The sequence below is a fragment of the Synchiropus splendidus genome, chromosome 1 (assembly GCF_027744825.2).
Source record: "Synchiropus splendidus isolate RoL2022-P1 chromosome 1, RoL_Sspl_1.0, whole genome shotgun sequence".
Taxonomy (NCBI): domain Eukaryota; kingdom Metazoa; phylum Chordata; class Actinopteri; order Syngnathiformes; family Callionymidae; genus Synchiropus; species Synchiropus splendidus.
In genome coordinates this window covers 67,423,319-67,438,299 of record NC_071334.1, presented here as the reverse complement: position 1 = coordinate 67,438,299, position 14,981 = coordinate 67,423,319, and the positions used below count along the sequence as shown (strand labels likewise).

Sequence of the window (14,981 nt, the reverse complement as noted above, 5' to 3'; positions counted from 1 at the left end):
AGTGGAGGAACATGAACATCCAGCTAAAAGTACAAGGCAGCACTCTATGTTGCATGAAGGCAGTAGGACTAGAGGATTATCTAGACGTCCCTTTGGTAACATAATATCTAGTGCGTTGTATTTCGACTAGGGATGGAGCGCATTACCTTTTCTTATTTATTATTTGGTCACCTCCATCATGGAAGTTGTGACTTGTATGACATCGCATTGTCTCATGCGAAGGACCTGGAATTGGTGGTTGAAAAAATGAAGCAGAGTATACATGTGATTATTCTGTGTGAATTTTCTTTTTTTCTGAAATGAATTGATCCAAAATAATTTCTCAACATTGGCGCCATAATTATGACCTTTGTTGTGTGTGTAAACATAAGAGAAAGACTTCAGTTCGGCTGTATCGAGTCTTCCCTGGGATTAGTCGGCGATGAAAAAAAGCATTTCTTTCCAAACCTCTCTAAATAATATGTTTCACTGATGTGAGTGCAAGCACTGATCTCTTCACCAGCTCTACTTAAACTGACTTTAACATGGAAAAATATGCTTCAAATCCTTAATTGTGACCAAACCTCAGACCTATTTTAACTCTCTGGCCTCCTCTGTCTGTTCTGTCATGCTCTATCGCTCTTATTTTGTGCATTAAAGCCTCTTTTTTTTTTCCCCTTACGTCTTCATTCTACCACTGATGTTGCACGCTCCACTTCTTTCTTTCCATACGCCGCTCCTCCTGCCATTTAAAGTACATTTACATGCTGGTTCTGTGTTTACAGAGTGCAAATATGGTTGACAATTGAGAGCATTTCATGTTGGGCCCGCAACAGTTTAGCTCTCTTTTTTTCATGGCTGCAGATGGATCTGAACCCCAGGTAAAGATTAAAGATGACTGAAACAAGACGGAGGAGGTTACTTTACTACTCAGGGTGTCTGTGGAGGCAGCAGAGGAGCCTGAGGCTAAATGTACACTTAGCTTTGGCCCAGCAGTGAATCATATGAGCTCAGCTGTCCAAAACACAGCTCCAATCTGGCCAGGGCATATGGTTGCATGACACTCATCCGAATGACTACTGCACACACATTGTTATTGTTTTTGTTTCCACCTTAAAATGTCTTGCCAAAACTCATTGTGAATCATTTCTAGTCTTCGAATACGGACATTAAGGTTTCGTGTTCAATGCAATTCATTGGAAGATGAAAATAAATAAATAAATAAATGTCTGAGGCTCCATCTCTTTAAACTATGAAGAACGTCAATAGGCCAGTCAAAACATATTCATGATAAAGTACACGAGAAAATCAATGTGATGCATGATCACGGAGCGTAATTGCAATTAAAAAGCTTCACGTGTTTGAGTTCAACCTAACAACGTCGGACAGTATTGATCAGTGAATGCGTAACTAGACTTGATCAGCCGATTTAAAAAAGTGAAAGATTGAACAGGAGAGTCAGCAAGAGGAGTGGAAAACACAAAAACGTATTCCTGAAGCCGCTGCCTTGAAGACCTGGTCCACCCGTCCCGTCTTGTGCAGTGAGAAAAGTGGATGAATACATGCTTCTGAACGCCGGCTCATTCTCCAGCAGATCATTCGCTCAACGAAACATCCATCGATTAGAGAAAAATAAAAATCTGAATATGTAAAGGGAGCCCCGGTGTTTATCTTCGCCCCTGTTTGATCAGGTTTTTGATGTTTCTCCATGCGGCAATGTGCATTGAGCTTCAGGTGTTTGGCCCTTATCCTTTGTTTTTAAAGCCATCACCACGTCTCCCGTTGGTCAGGTTAAGGTTCAGCAACATTGTGAGGTCGAGACCACTCCAGCGGTGGGTTATTTTCTCCCATTGAAGATTAGAATGCCAGGTTGAAAGAGTGGAACATTTGGTGTCACTTCCGCTTATGGAGGGTCACCACAAAGTCCAGACCTTAACCCCATTGAGGAATATTTGGGATGAGATTTTGCACAGTTGTCTGTATTGATAAACAGACTTGAACTGGGTGACAAACAGTGACAAACTGTTCTATCATTAACTGAAACACAACAACAGCTATTTTCTGTATTTTTTAAACTGTTTTTCACTCATGAATTTGACTGCTCTGAAAAGGGAAATGAGTTGTTTCATAGCAGGAGTATATCCTGTTCATGCTCCTGCACACATTTGCTGTTGTGTAGTGGAACGTCAATCTAAGATGAACTGACTCATATCCAAGTTGTTCATACTTCATGGACTTTCATCCGGTTTATACCTCAGATATTTAGGATGACCAGCGTGTGCTGCGTGCCTTGTGAATTATTCATACAAAATATTGATCAAATCGACAGAGAATCAGTGTGGCACAAGACTTGCGTGATGAACCAATAACCTGGTGCAAAACCATGTGGGGAAAAAACACAAGACGATGGAGTTGACACTTTTGTAATTTGGCTACTTTTATTCGAGCAGGGTCATTTTCAAGAGAAATTACAAATTAAGAATTCAATAATACTTTTACAAAGACATTTCAGGAAAGATTCTTCTTCAGTCATGATATCATACATAGTATTTAACAGTCCCTCTTCGTTTTTTTTTTTTTTAGCTTAAAAAAAGAAACAAACATGAAGAAAGTGGATTTTTTTTTCTTTTTCTCAGTTGAAAATACAGTGTTTTCACAATTGTATAAAACTTCCCAAATTTAGAATTTTCCAGCCCCTGGAAAATAGAGGAAAGAAAATCAAAATAAAATAAGATTAAACTTTCACAATGTTTCAAAACACAATAAATGCTCTCATTAGATTTGCCCCTATGATCGACACCATGTTCCTTTTTACTAAAATATATCTATATATTGAAGAACTATAGTACTGTACACAACAGTATGAAATAAATAAAATTAGGAAATATAAAATGGGCCACATAAATAACCTTGTTTTATTTTTCATTAACCTACAAATAAAATGAATGCAATTTTGTTGTTTAAAAATGGTTTGGTGTAATACTGACAAAGAAATTGCACAACAAAATGTAAACTAAGGATCTGCTGCCTAGAATACTGACACGGGTGCTTCAAAGAACCAACATTTCTTAATACTGAAGCTGGTGAAACAAAAAAAGTAACCTTCCTTTTACACAATACGAGGGTGGCACTTGCAGAAAAAACACACAGGTTAAAAGGTTTGCATATAAGGCTTATTTTCTTTTATCAAAAAACACCTTACAAAGGCTTCATCCTTCATTTTTTACCCCCAAATACCGTCCACATGTCCATAGACTGTATTTCCCTTAAAATGGAGGTCTCTTTAAATTTTAAAGTCTTTAGTTTAGATTCCTTCATTTGATTAAAGAGGCCTAAAACAGTGTGGCGAGAAATGTGGGACAAACTAAAACGGGGGAAGTAACAAATATGGAAGGGACCGCAGTGCCGACACTACTGCTCTTTTTCCAACACTGTATAAATATATACATAGGCAATACTTTTTTATTATTTTTCTTCATGATTATAGAAGCGGAGTGCAATTTGTACAAGTCACTATTTGTGCTATAAATACTATGGAACACTGGGGGGTTTTATTCGAGGAGGTTAGCACCACACATATTTTTAGGCCTTAGTACTGTACATTTTTTTGAAATGTATTTATCTATGAAAGTTCGGTTTGCATAACACAGCTTATTTCACAAACCCCCGAAACCTCCACCAGATTGATTCGTAAATGGGGCAGAATGTCTTCCTCCCTCTCCCGAGGAACCGTCCCGGAAGCTTCAGGCACGTGCAGCTTAAAACCTGGCGTTTTAAACCGGTAAGAATACTGAACCGAAACATCTTAAAAGTTGGGAAGCCTTTGCCCGATTTTACATGCCGTCCTCCATCGTGTCCTCGTGTTCCGATTTGGTTTCCATTTTGCCGTCCAGCGAGCTCTCGTCCATTGAGTGTTCTCCGTTCTCTTCCTCATCCCTCAACGTGTCCGGGTCCGTGTCCATGCTCTTGCTTTCTTCCTCCTCCTCCTCAAACTCCTCTTCCCTCCGTTCGATCTTTGCGTACGTACTGTCCACTTCCTTCCGACCCTCTATGATCCCTCCGTTTATGTTGTCGTGCCTCATTATGGCCTCGTGCTCCGTGATTTCCGGGTAACCCTGAGGAGTCATGCCCTGCAAGAAAGCCCGGCTCATCAGCAGCTCTGTGGGCTCCAGGTGGCCTTTCTCCCGGGCCTCCCTCTCTGCTGCCTCTCGCTCCTCTGCCTCCCTCTTGCAGTAAGAGTAGCGATGGTTCATGTGCTGCGAGTACGAGCCCGAGTGCGAGAACCTCTTCCCACACTTGTCGCACTGGTACGGCTTCTCGCCCGAGTGCAGCCGGGAATGCTCGATAAGATGGTGTTTGTGTTTGAAGGCCTTCTTGCAGATCTGACACTGGTGCGGCCTTTTGCCTGCGGAGACACAAAAACAAAACGCAGACATGAGTCGCCCGCTCTCAAACGTCCTGCTGTTACAACAAATCACACAAGTCAAGACTGCAACAAAGGAAAATGGGTCGGATGATATGGAGCAAAAGCAAATCCAACTTTGGGTCCATTTGTTTACTCGACACAACGCGCAAGTGCGCTCGCATTCATTGGCCTACATTACGGAAACACTCCTGTGGTTGACGCATGAGAACATGCCACCACCACTTCTTATTTTGGGCAACACTAATGAATGCAACATAAATAAACTCCGGCAAGGCAAACAGTAAAGACAAAGAAGTAAACAAACACCACTGCTGGGGTGTTGGTGGCTCTCCTTATCTCCGCACACAATTCACGTTCATGCCATCACATTTCTAGATTCTACACTGATGGAAGGGTAATAAAGATTATTCACTGCTTTGGCTGCTAAACTCTTGACATACACCACTGCACGGTCAGAGACACACTTGCACGCACACATGCAAATTCAATTCCATCAATAACTTAACATTTGGAGCGAGTTAGAGTACAACAACTCATTCTCAAACTAGTTGCTTATTTAAACTTCAATTTAGTTTATGCAATTTTATTATTATTTTTTTTTATCCTGCTGATCTCCATTTCCCATACATTTAATTGGGTGGACCTCTTGGTTGTTCCGAGCCCAAAGCAATAACAAAAGCCAAAGACAAACAGACAAGCATGAATGCTAGTCAATAAGCGGCGTTCAAGAGTTTAGGGAGATTTTTATTTAAGGAACTGAGCGGGCCGCTCCGAAGCTGCACCCTCCCTTTCTTTTATGTCCGAGCTGATAACATGAAGGCTGAATAAAGCGCTCGGCTCCCGATAGTGGGTAAAATAACTGATGCAACCTTGTGAAAGAGGATCTTTGTATAATAACTTTAATGAAAGACTTGTTATCGGCACTCGGAAGCCATGCGCCGCTGATGTGATCTATGAACTATAATGGTGCGGATAAAAGCATTAAAATGTCTTTTCACTGCTTTACGTATATCTAGGTGAATTGATGTGCGTCTCTATCGATAAAATATCTACTGCGCCGGATATGAACCAGGAAAAACAAAAGTGAAAGTTACTTCAAAGGAACCAAAGCGTTACTTTACACATAATTTACACAAACATCACCTGTCAATGAAAAAGCAAGTTAGGTGTTGTTTACATTTTAAACAAATTAAAACAGAAAGGGAAAGAAGAAGAAAGGGAGGAGGGGAAGGGTAACAAAATATGTCAAATATTCATACTGAGAGGATTTGGCAACACAAACATTTAGAACATAAAAAAGCATGGGGTTTAAAATAAGGGTCTAGAACAGTATATACCTGTGTGTTCATATTTGTGTCTTAGAAGGGAACTGCTCTTCTGGAATGTTTTGTCGCACAAGTCACACGCGTACATACCACTTTCAGTCTTCTTAATCTTCTTCCGCGACAGACAGGAGTCGGGGTCTGTCATGTCGTCCAGCCCTGACAAGTAATCTGGTGTACCGTCGAGCAGGTCCCCCTTTACAATACAATAGAGGGTAGAAAAAAAAGGGGGGGGAAAAGGAGAAATGAGACCAAGTTCAACTCACGCTGAATTGGGTTTTACTTATTGTACGTTGGCACACTTGTCTAGCCTGAAGCCACCTCTTCTAATTGTTCATTCTGTTTTGGTCTTCTCTCGATTTTTTCTTTTTTTTTTCTTAAAGAAGAATTTATTTTCGGTATTTCTTACTTTTTTTAATGTGAAACTGTGACAGGTACATTTATTTTATTTTATTTATTTATTTCACTGATGCCAAAAAAAAACAAAAAAAAAGTCTAAGTACACACACGTACACACATAGACACAAAAATATACCTCACTTGGAGAAAGGATAGTCATACATGCATGTAATTTCATAATATACTTTTAACACACTATATAACAAAAATTGATTCCAAAATAGTTGCTTCAAGATCAAAGCAGAGCTGTTGCAGTATTAAATCTTTCATTAAGAGGGGAATCATGTTTCAAAGTTATTGTCCTGTTGAAGAGTGTTTTATTGTTAGCATTGTTTCCGTTTAAAAAAAAAAAATCTTTCTATGCCAATTCAGAAATTCATTAAAAGATAAAGTTGCTTTGTATTATCTGCCTGTGATAAAAATGAAACAATATTCCAATAAAGCAGGATCCTCTTTGAGTCGTGAAACTAATAGAATCACAGCGATTACGATCAGAAGGTGATTCTTAATAGTGACTTTCTCATTACTGATAATATGACACTGTGTTTTAAGAAAGGACCACTATCACTTCACTATCAACTTGAACCAAGCGCCTGCAGCTGTATTTTTTAAATCTAATTTAATAACTTAGAATAGGAAACATTATTAACACTTTTTTTTTTCCTTCTTGAAAATGGTTCCCTCTTTGTTAAACAGCCTTCAGCATTCCGTCCTAATGAACACGGAGAGCGTGCATTATTAATCCACGTGCAGGAGCTCATTTTGGATCTCGCAGCCTTTGAAAGTGCCGCTGAGATGTAGTGGGAATTTTCGACACCGCACCGCTCCGGGGCTTACCTTTGTCATTTTGATTTCAAAAGCCATTTTCGCGTTTTAAAGCAAAAGTTTGATCTTCTGGTGAATATATCAGTGGGAAGGTGGGGAAATAAAACGTTCATTAAAGTCACGACAGCTAATGGATTTTAACAATTCGAATTTGTCCCTAAATTCTGCCATCGAGGCCTCGCTGTTGATCGCCAATCTATCTCAGGTGAGTTTCCTCTCTGCTGACTCGCTTTAATTAGAGTGGAAATGAGTTCAGATCATTTTAGAGACTGAGCCTGGGGCTTTCACTAGGTGGCTTATTTACCTGGAAACCTGGTTTCCGCTGGTATTTTCTCCGCTGCTGCATCTCGGCAAAGGTGGCTGCCCCAGCTGCATAAGTGTAGGCCATGTGCGGGAGGAAGCCCATTTGATCCATGCCCGGGTAGTGCCTCAGACCCGGAATGCTGGCCTGCATCGGCGGCATGAATGTGGCGGGCGGGAAAGCGCTCTGAGGTGGAAGTGACGTATAAAGTGGTTTGGCAGCGAAAGGGTTAATGCCAAAGATGGGGCTAGTGCTTTTTTCAAGGTTTCCGTTGTTGGTGGAGCCTGAGAATTCCTTCTTGAGATAGGCCAAGTTCAAAGGCTCTTCGAAGTGCTCACGAGGTGAGGGGACGTTGTTGTGGTCAATCGTAATGTTGTTGACTTTGGGTCTGCTTTTGACAGTCAGTGCATGCTTGGGTTCCTTCATGAGTCTGGGCAGAGACAGGTCCAGAGGCTCGGCCTGCAGGTCTTCGGACGCTAAGCTGTTTGGAGTGTAAGAGCTGCTATGCGAGTGTTTGGAAGATGTGGAGGATAGGTTCAACGGGGAAGGGGTGTTGCTGCGGGAGTGGTCCAATTTCTCCCCCGTTGGTTTGGTGCTACCACTGAAGTGGTGGTTTTTCAAAAGTCTATCACAGTTGTTGTTATGAAGCTCAGCAATGTTGGGAGAGGTGATGCGGTCGGTAGGCTTGGGTAATGACACAGGTGATCTAGCTGCCATAGTGTCTTTTGGTGGCGTGTGGTGGTTATTTGTTCCAGCAACCATCTCATTGTTGTTCCTGTGCTCCAACGGTGGGGTCCTGGCGCTGCCGTATTGGTACATCTTCCGCTGATCGAACCACTCCTTCACAAATTCCTGAGGAAGTCCAACGGCGATGGAAATCTTGAGCAGTTCCTCCGAGTTGGGCTCCATGTTCATGGCAAAATATGCCTTCAGCACAGACATATGGTCCCTGTAGGGGTTGAGCGGCGCAGTGAGTCCCTTCTCAGCCAACATGGAGGAGGATAAATGGGTGTTCTTGTCTAGGTACATCCCGGGTTTGCTAGGCATCAAGTTCTCACTGGGCTGCAGCACAGCTTTGATCTCCTCGTTCATTTTACACAGGTAGCGTTCATGCTGATGTAAAGGTATGGGCCCCGGGAAGGTTTCCTTGCAATATTGGCAAGCATACGGTGTAAACATGTTGTTTTCCTGCGCCTTCTCATCCACACCTCCTTCGAGCATGTGGTTGGGCTTCTCTCGTTTAATATTGCTAATCTGCCTCTTGGAGTCTGTCGTCAGGCTCTGCAGGCAGGCTTTGGCTTCGTTTACCTTCTCTAGTGTGTAATCGATGATGCTTTTGGTGGCGCCGTTGTGGTTGACAAGCGGGAGACTGATGGGGGTTCCCCCTGGGGATGTCAGGCCCTGTTTCTGCTCTTCAACCTGAGAGCCCAACTCCTTCATGTAGGCCTTAAGCTTGGAGAGCTCCTCTGGTTTGCAGTCCATTTTCTGCCTGCACACCGTGTTGTCCACAATCTGCAGGACCTTCTGCACCTCACTCAGGTTGTTCACCAGCGGTCCCGGGTAACCCAGGAGTTGCGACTCAAGGCTGGCCATGCCTAGGTGCTGCAAAGGGCTTTGGTTTGTGGAGTTGTGGTGAATCCCCAGTGGACTGTTTCCTCCTATACCTCCGTTCATAAATGGCCCTGGCGCACCAAAGCCATGAGACGCCATCATTAGCTTGTAGTCGTTGAAGTCCAGCGGCTCCGTCTTGATGTTCAGGTGGTTGTTGTGATCGGCCAGGCCCAGAGGCTTTCCGTTCTCCAGCTTTTGCCTCAGCTGGTTGATGGCAGTGTTGGTGGGTGAGGAGGAGGCAGAGGTTGGGGAGGAACCAGTTTTCATATTGTTGCGCATCCGACCATTGACCGCGATCAGGCCAATGCATTTTTTGCTGCTTATGTGGGAGCTGTAAGAGCCAGAGTGCGAGAAGCGCTTCTTGCAGTTTGGGCATTCGTACGGTTTTTCACCTGAAATAAAGCAAATCCAATCCCATAAGATCCAATGAACACAACTTAAATGACTACACACGATAACAGCACATTTCAGCACTTAAATGTTGAATATTGACCTGAACTGTAACATAAAATATCAATGTAAGAATTATTTTTTTTGTGCAGGCCTGAAAATCTAAACAAAAAGACACTCTTTTAAAAGTCATTTACTATGCCAGTTCCAATCCCCATGCAGAATATTCCCACCGCACCGCTCCATTTTTCGTGACTCACCGCTATGGATCCGGAGGTGTTCCTTCAGATGGTGCTTGTATTTGAAGGCCTTGCCACACTCGGTGCATTTGAACTTGCGGTTACCGGCCGCTTGGTTGAGCAGTTGGTGCTGTGCGCGAGAGAAAAATGAGACATTGCGGGGATGAGAGTGCGGTAAATAATCACAATTGGTCGGCATGACAACAAGCAACAAGCCAAACGGATCCCGGCGCCAGCGGAGCATCTTTGCTTTCTACTCCCACCTCTGTGAGCGACTACAAGCGGCGGCAGTGATAACAGAGAGAATCACGTACCTTTTAATTTCCTGGCTCCTCAGCCAAACGAGGCATGCCTTTAGAATTTGGCAGCCCAGAAAATAGAATAAAAGAATCTTTTTAGAGCATTTCCCCTTCATTAGAGCAGCTGATCGGATCTGCTTTTCATTCATTTGAGCTTCATCAGTCTAAAAGGTATTCACGCTTGCTGTCGCACCCTGCATACCTGCACTTTTTTTTTTTTTTTTTTTTCTCCCACGTCTTCAGCACCATTTCACAGCTTTGAATGCCAAAAACAGGAATAAGCCGAAGAAGATATTTTGGAATACTAATGAAATAATATTTAAATGAGCGAAAAGTGATATTTTAATGGGTCAGTTTATATATTTATGTGTCAAAGTGACCATTTAATTCAGTGTTTATTGTTTGTCTCGGCCTCTGGGCCTGCTGAGAGGAAACACTGGTCCTTCCCAGTTCAGCCTTGACAAATGTGGGGTGTGTGTGACGACCACCCTCGCATTCCTGGGGAGACAGATGGTGGCGCACAGGACACTGGGAGAACTGGGAGGAATTGTTCAAACAGCCCCAACCTTCAAACATCAAGAAGGGGAGAGTCAGGGGGCCCCGGCACAGCGCTGGTGTGGGACCCCACCGCTCGTATGTTGCTGAGTTGCATAAACAAACAGCAACAGCTGCTTGGGAGCCTCCACAAGCACCACCCCCCCGAGGACCCCTGCCCAGCGAAGTTTAGTCCCACCACCACCGCTAATAAGACACAATCGCCCTATGCGCTTAATTGTGAATGGCAATGACAAAACGCTCCCGCGAAGCTCGGTGCGAACATCAATGCCGACTGTGGGCGGGGACTGACTCCATGTTTGCATATGTATAACCTCTAATGAGTCATATTTCAGCTAATTGCTTAAGAGGGGGAGGAGAATTAAGACTTGTAAACATCCAAGATCGCACGTGAACCTATCAGGAGCCGTTCTTCCTCAACGTTTTTTTACACCCTTCTTTTGGGTGGAAGTAAACCTTGATCACCTTTTAAACAAGCCAGACCAGCGACAAATCCAGACAACTGGCTCAGCAAAAGGTGCTTGAATCTGAGCTCAGGAGGGCCACTAGCAGCAGCAGCAGCAGCAGCAGCAGCAGCATTGTAATATGAGGATTGGGACAGCAGCTCTCTCAGCCGACCCATCTGCTCACGTTTACACCCAGCTGGTAGATCAGGTGAAAGTGCTGGCTGCTGACATCTGATCAAATCAGCCACAGTCTGAGCCTGTCATCCTCGCTTCAGAGAGCACAACACAACACCCACGACCTGGGGCCGAGTGCACTCCGTGGACGTAACAAGTGAGTGTTAATATGGATTGTTAACACTTGCATTGCTGGTCCATTTTTTTATTATAGGTTCATAAATGAGTCATTTTCTCCGCGAACACACACAGTACGGACGGAATTCACACTGAGGACAGATGAAGATTCAGATTTAGAGTTTACTTTTTTCTTTGGTGCCATTATGAATAGACACATAACTAATATTATTATTCAGTTAATGTAGTAATGGTGAGTCATTTTTTTCAAGGAAAGGTAAGACTTCTTATACAAATACATGAGCTACATGAACTCACATTGAACTACAAAAATATATGCAAAAAATAAATAATAGGTTTGATTTTGCGCACTGCCAAAGAGGGTGAAAACTTTTTTTTTCATATTTTTTTCATCATTGCTGGCTGCCCACGATCCATCTCTCTGCACACACCACTCAACTAAAAGTTGACAGGCGAGTTAAACACCCGTGACTGCTGAAGTGTTTTCACCTCACAGGACTTTAAGGTGATTCATGCTAACTGCCAGCGCGTCCACATTATATTTCAGACACACAGGATGTAAATCGCTGGAGAAGATCCGAGTGTACACAGATGTTTATGCAGCGCATGAAATTAGAAGCGCTGGATGGAGGAGGGTGAGGTGGCTGGGGTTTGATGGAGCACCGTGCCTGAAGGCTGCACCCGAAGAACATTAAAGGCCAGAAGTGAAGTGAAGTTAAGGAGCTGATAAAAATTTCCAAATTGGAAATTAACACAATCATTCGATCGTGAACACGAGACTGGAAAATCATATCAAGGAGGGCCATCAAAAAACCATTTAGGGCCTCAATTAAAGTTATTACCATTAAAGGATCTGCATCTTCAAAATGCCATGAAAAATTAATAATGATTGCCAATCAGAAAAAAAAAAAAAAAAAAAAAAAGATCTCTCTTCTGTGCGGATCAGAGCGCATTAGAACCGGGACACGGGAAGCAGAAAAAAAAAAAGGAGGATGAAGGAGAGAAATCACCTGATCTCTTGCAGGCTTGTGTGTGGCCATATGCCGCTCCAGCTGAGTACGGTAAGCAAACGTGTAGTTGCACAGAGGGCAGGCAAAGTTCTCCTCGTTCTTCTCATGGCGGTACTTGATGTGCTCCTTCAGCGATGTCAAGCGCTTGTAGCCCCGGTCACAGTAGGGGCAGGTCAACAGTTGGGCGAAGGCATCTGGCGTTCCAGGTGGCAGGTCTGCATCGTAGACAGTGGAAGAAGGAAGGGGGTCGGGGAGGGGAGGGGAAGAGAAAGCAGGCCAAAAGGTCAGCGAATCAATGGCAGCTCACGGGCAGACTGCCCAGAGTGGTATGGAAGTCATCTATGCAAGCTGCTCCTTGCCCACAGTATGGCCTGGCATCGCCCCATCCCCCCACATCCGAAGGAAACCTCGCACAAATGGTACAGCATAATAATAATTGCTCCAACTTTATACTGTTGTTCCCACTGACACGCAGCAGGAATTATGTACCGTTCCCAGCTCTTCGCCTCTTGGGAGCTCTGCAGATCTGATTTCAAGCTCCTGCCCAGCTGTTGCTTAAGACTGTAGGTAAACACCAAGGCATCCGGCGAATCTGTGGGACCAACAGCTGTCTGGTCATGTCACAAGGAGCCTCCACTTTTTACAAAGGTCAGCTCAGTAAGCAGGATCGGGACGTCGCTGAGCACTTTCTACAAAGTCTGTCTCGTTCAAGTTCAAACCGACCAGTAATACTCTGTCAATTTCAGCAAGGTTTGAACGACTTTTCTTTCTCTACTGAATGTGGTTCTTACCATTCTCCTCTGGGCCTGTTGCCTCCGGTGTGCCCAAACGGGACAGCTCCTCTGGGGCCTCAGGGTAGATGATGGCAGTGTCGCCCCGCTGAAGATACTCTGCAATGCTAACCACATGACTGTCGCTGTCGTCCAGCTTCCTCTTGGTGAAGTAATCCTCAAACCCTGATGTGCAGTCGACGCTCTTCACTGAAAAAAGGGAGAGACGGATGTTAGCGGGGAACACAGACGCCAACACAACAACGGAGTTGATGTAATGAGGGACAGCTTCAAAGAGAATGCATCTATATCATGGACCTTTTCTTGACGCCGAGATTCAAATTGAACTTGTCTTAAAATCCAGGGAGTAGGCCAGGACAAACTTTGGCTGCCGAACATGCGAGAGCAGTCCAATGACCTAATTCAGCATTGGATTATTAGGTGAGAATTTTCCAAATAATTGTGGACTCCACGCATATCTCGACAACTGGGATTCTGTATCCACTTTCACATATAAGGTCAATCAAGAGACTGGGGCTTTTGTTGATTCTGCAATGAACAGATTACCGACGCCAAACCACAATCCAGAGCAAGAGAGAGAGAGAGAGCAAGAGAGAGAGAGAAAAGCGAGACACATGCTTTGCTATAGAATGTATCTTTAGCCAGCCAAAGTGCTGAGGCCACACAATGTGTTTTCTCAAATTATTTCCTTGTCCCTTTTCTTCAGGGAAACTCTTAAGCTGCAGTGTGGAGATAGCTGCCTCGGAAAACAAACTGAAGCTTGGAGAAAATCAGCAGCCTTCATTAGTCAAGGGGATGGCTGACTTTCAAAAAACACACATCCATACACACAAAGAGTTGCTCCAGCCAAAAAAAAAATGGAGGGAAAAAAAACGTGACGTCTCATCAGACTTCATCCTTGTTAATAAGGCTTTTAGACTGTGAGCCAAGGTGAGGTTTAAAGAGCGATTTGTTAGGCCGTGATGACTTTACGGCCCAATTTGCGAAAGGTCAAGGTAGGAGATGTTTGGATGTCAAAAATGGCAGTGAAATGTCATCGCTGCCAATGGATCTCCTTTGATAACTCTGATAGCATAATTTGCTGCATTCTCATTAGGCTCCTGACAAGAATTAAACGGCAGACTTTTACGGGGCCAATAGTCGCGACTATTATCCAGAGTCACCACAGAGCTAAAAGATTTAAGCATCTATTCAACTGCCCTCCATTCTTTAATCTGAAATCGCAACGTCAGTTTTAATTCTCACTGGTTTCCAAATAAGTGTACGCTGAGGAAAAAAAAAAGGAAAAAAAAAACATCATCTTGAGGTGAGCCTCGGACTTGAAAAGGGCAAGGAAGGAAATTACCTGGATCAACAGGCTCTTCGGCACCCGGACGTGATCAAAATGTCACTAAACAAAATCACATGTGATCGAGTGGCAGGGAGCTTCCAGAGCAGCGCCACATTATTGTTTCCAAAAACCCCTTTGAGCAATCCAAATGGAAAACATTTGCTGACTTTTCTAAAGAAGGAAAAATGTGAAGAGGACCGCGATGAGGAGTCGAACATAATGAAATGTGAAGGAATGGCGTCGATGCAGCGCTGCCTGACGTTGTGTGGGGTGTGTTTGGTACAACCATAACAGTGTCTGGGGCCAATAGTCGTGGTGGTCAGGATGATATCATGAAAGGGAGGGTGCATGGTTCTCAGTCTGCTTTGGCACTCTAATAGAGTGTGGCAGGTAGGGCTCGGATCCACCAGGACCAGTAAGATTTGACTCATGCATGCATAAGGTTCATCGAATGAAACAGGATTTTTGTCGGGTTGCTCAACCCCGTATTGTGCATGAGATTCCGGTTCAGAACTTCATACCTTTTCCTTTAAAAAGACAGTTGCACAGACCATTTGGATTGGCTCCTCTAGCGCAGGGGTGGGCAAAATGTTGTGCAAAGGTGGTGCAGGTTTTTGTTCAAACCACAGTGTCAACTGAAGTAGCACCAAACTGCTTACAGTCTTTAGACAGCTGACTGTTTCAACTCAAGTGGTCTTGAATGAGTGGGACAAAACCTGCAGCCAATTCTTTGAGGACTATGTTGA

At 43.7% G+C, this 14,981-nt stretch overlaps 1 protein-coding gene across 6 annotated transcripts in view; it reads right to left on the bottom strand.

Annotated features, from left to right (window-relative positions):
• Window positions 1-2,381: 2,381 nt before the first annotated feature.
• The window catches only part of zeb2b (zinc finger E-box binding homeobox 2b), a 66,947-nt gene continuing 54,347 nt past the window's right edge, over window positions 2,382-14,981 (bottom strand). For 4 of the 6 annotated variants that reach the window (XM_053887403.1, XM_053887409.1, XM_053887387.1 and 1 more), the window contains 6 exons: window positions 12,906-13,094; window positions 12,115-12,329; window positions 9,514-9,622; window positions 7,256-9,255; window positions 5,743-5,923; window positions 2,382-4,384 (listed from right to left, as the gene is read on the bottom strand). In XM_053887403.1, coding sequence (XP_053743378.1) covers window positions 3,813-4,384; window positions 5,743-5,923; window positions 7,256-9,255; window positions 9,514-9,622; window positions 12,115-12,329; window positions 12,906-13,094 — 3,266 coding nt within the window. In that variant the 3' untranslated portion in view covers window positions 2,382-3,812. The remainder of the gene's footprint in view (window positions 4,385-5,742; window positions 5,924-7,255; window positions 9,256-9,513; window positions 9,623-12,114; window positions 12,330-12,905; window positions 13,095-14,981) is intronic. The other 2 variants (XM_053887415.1, XM_053887426.1) reach the window with 1 other exon arrangement.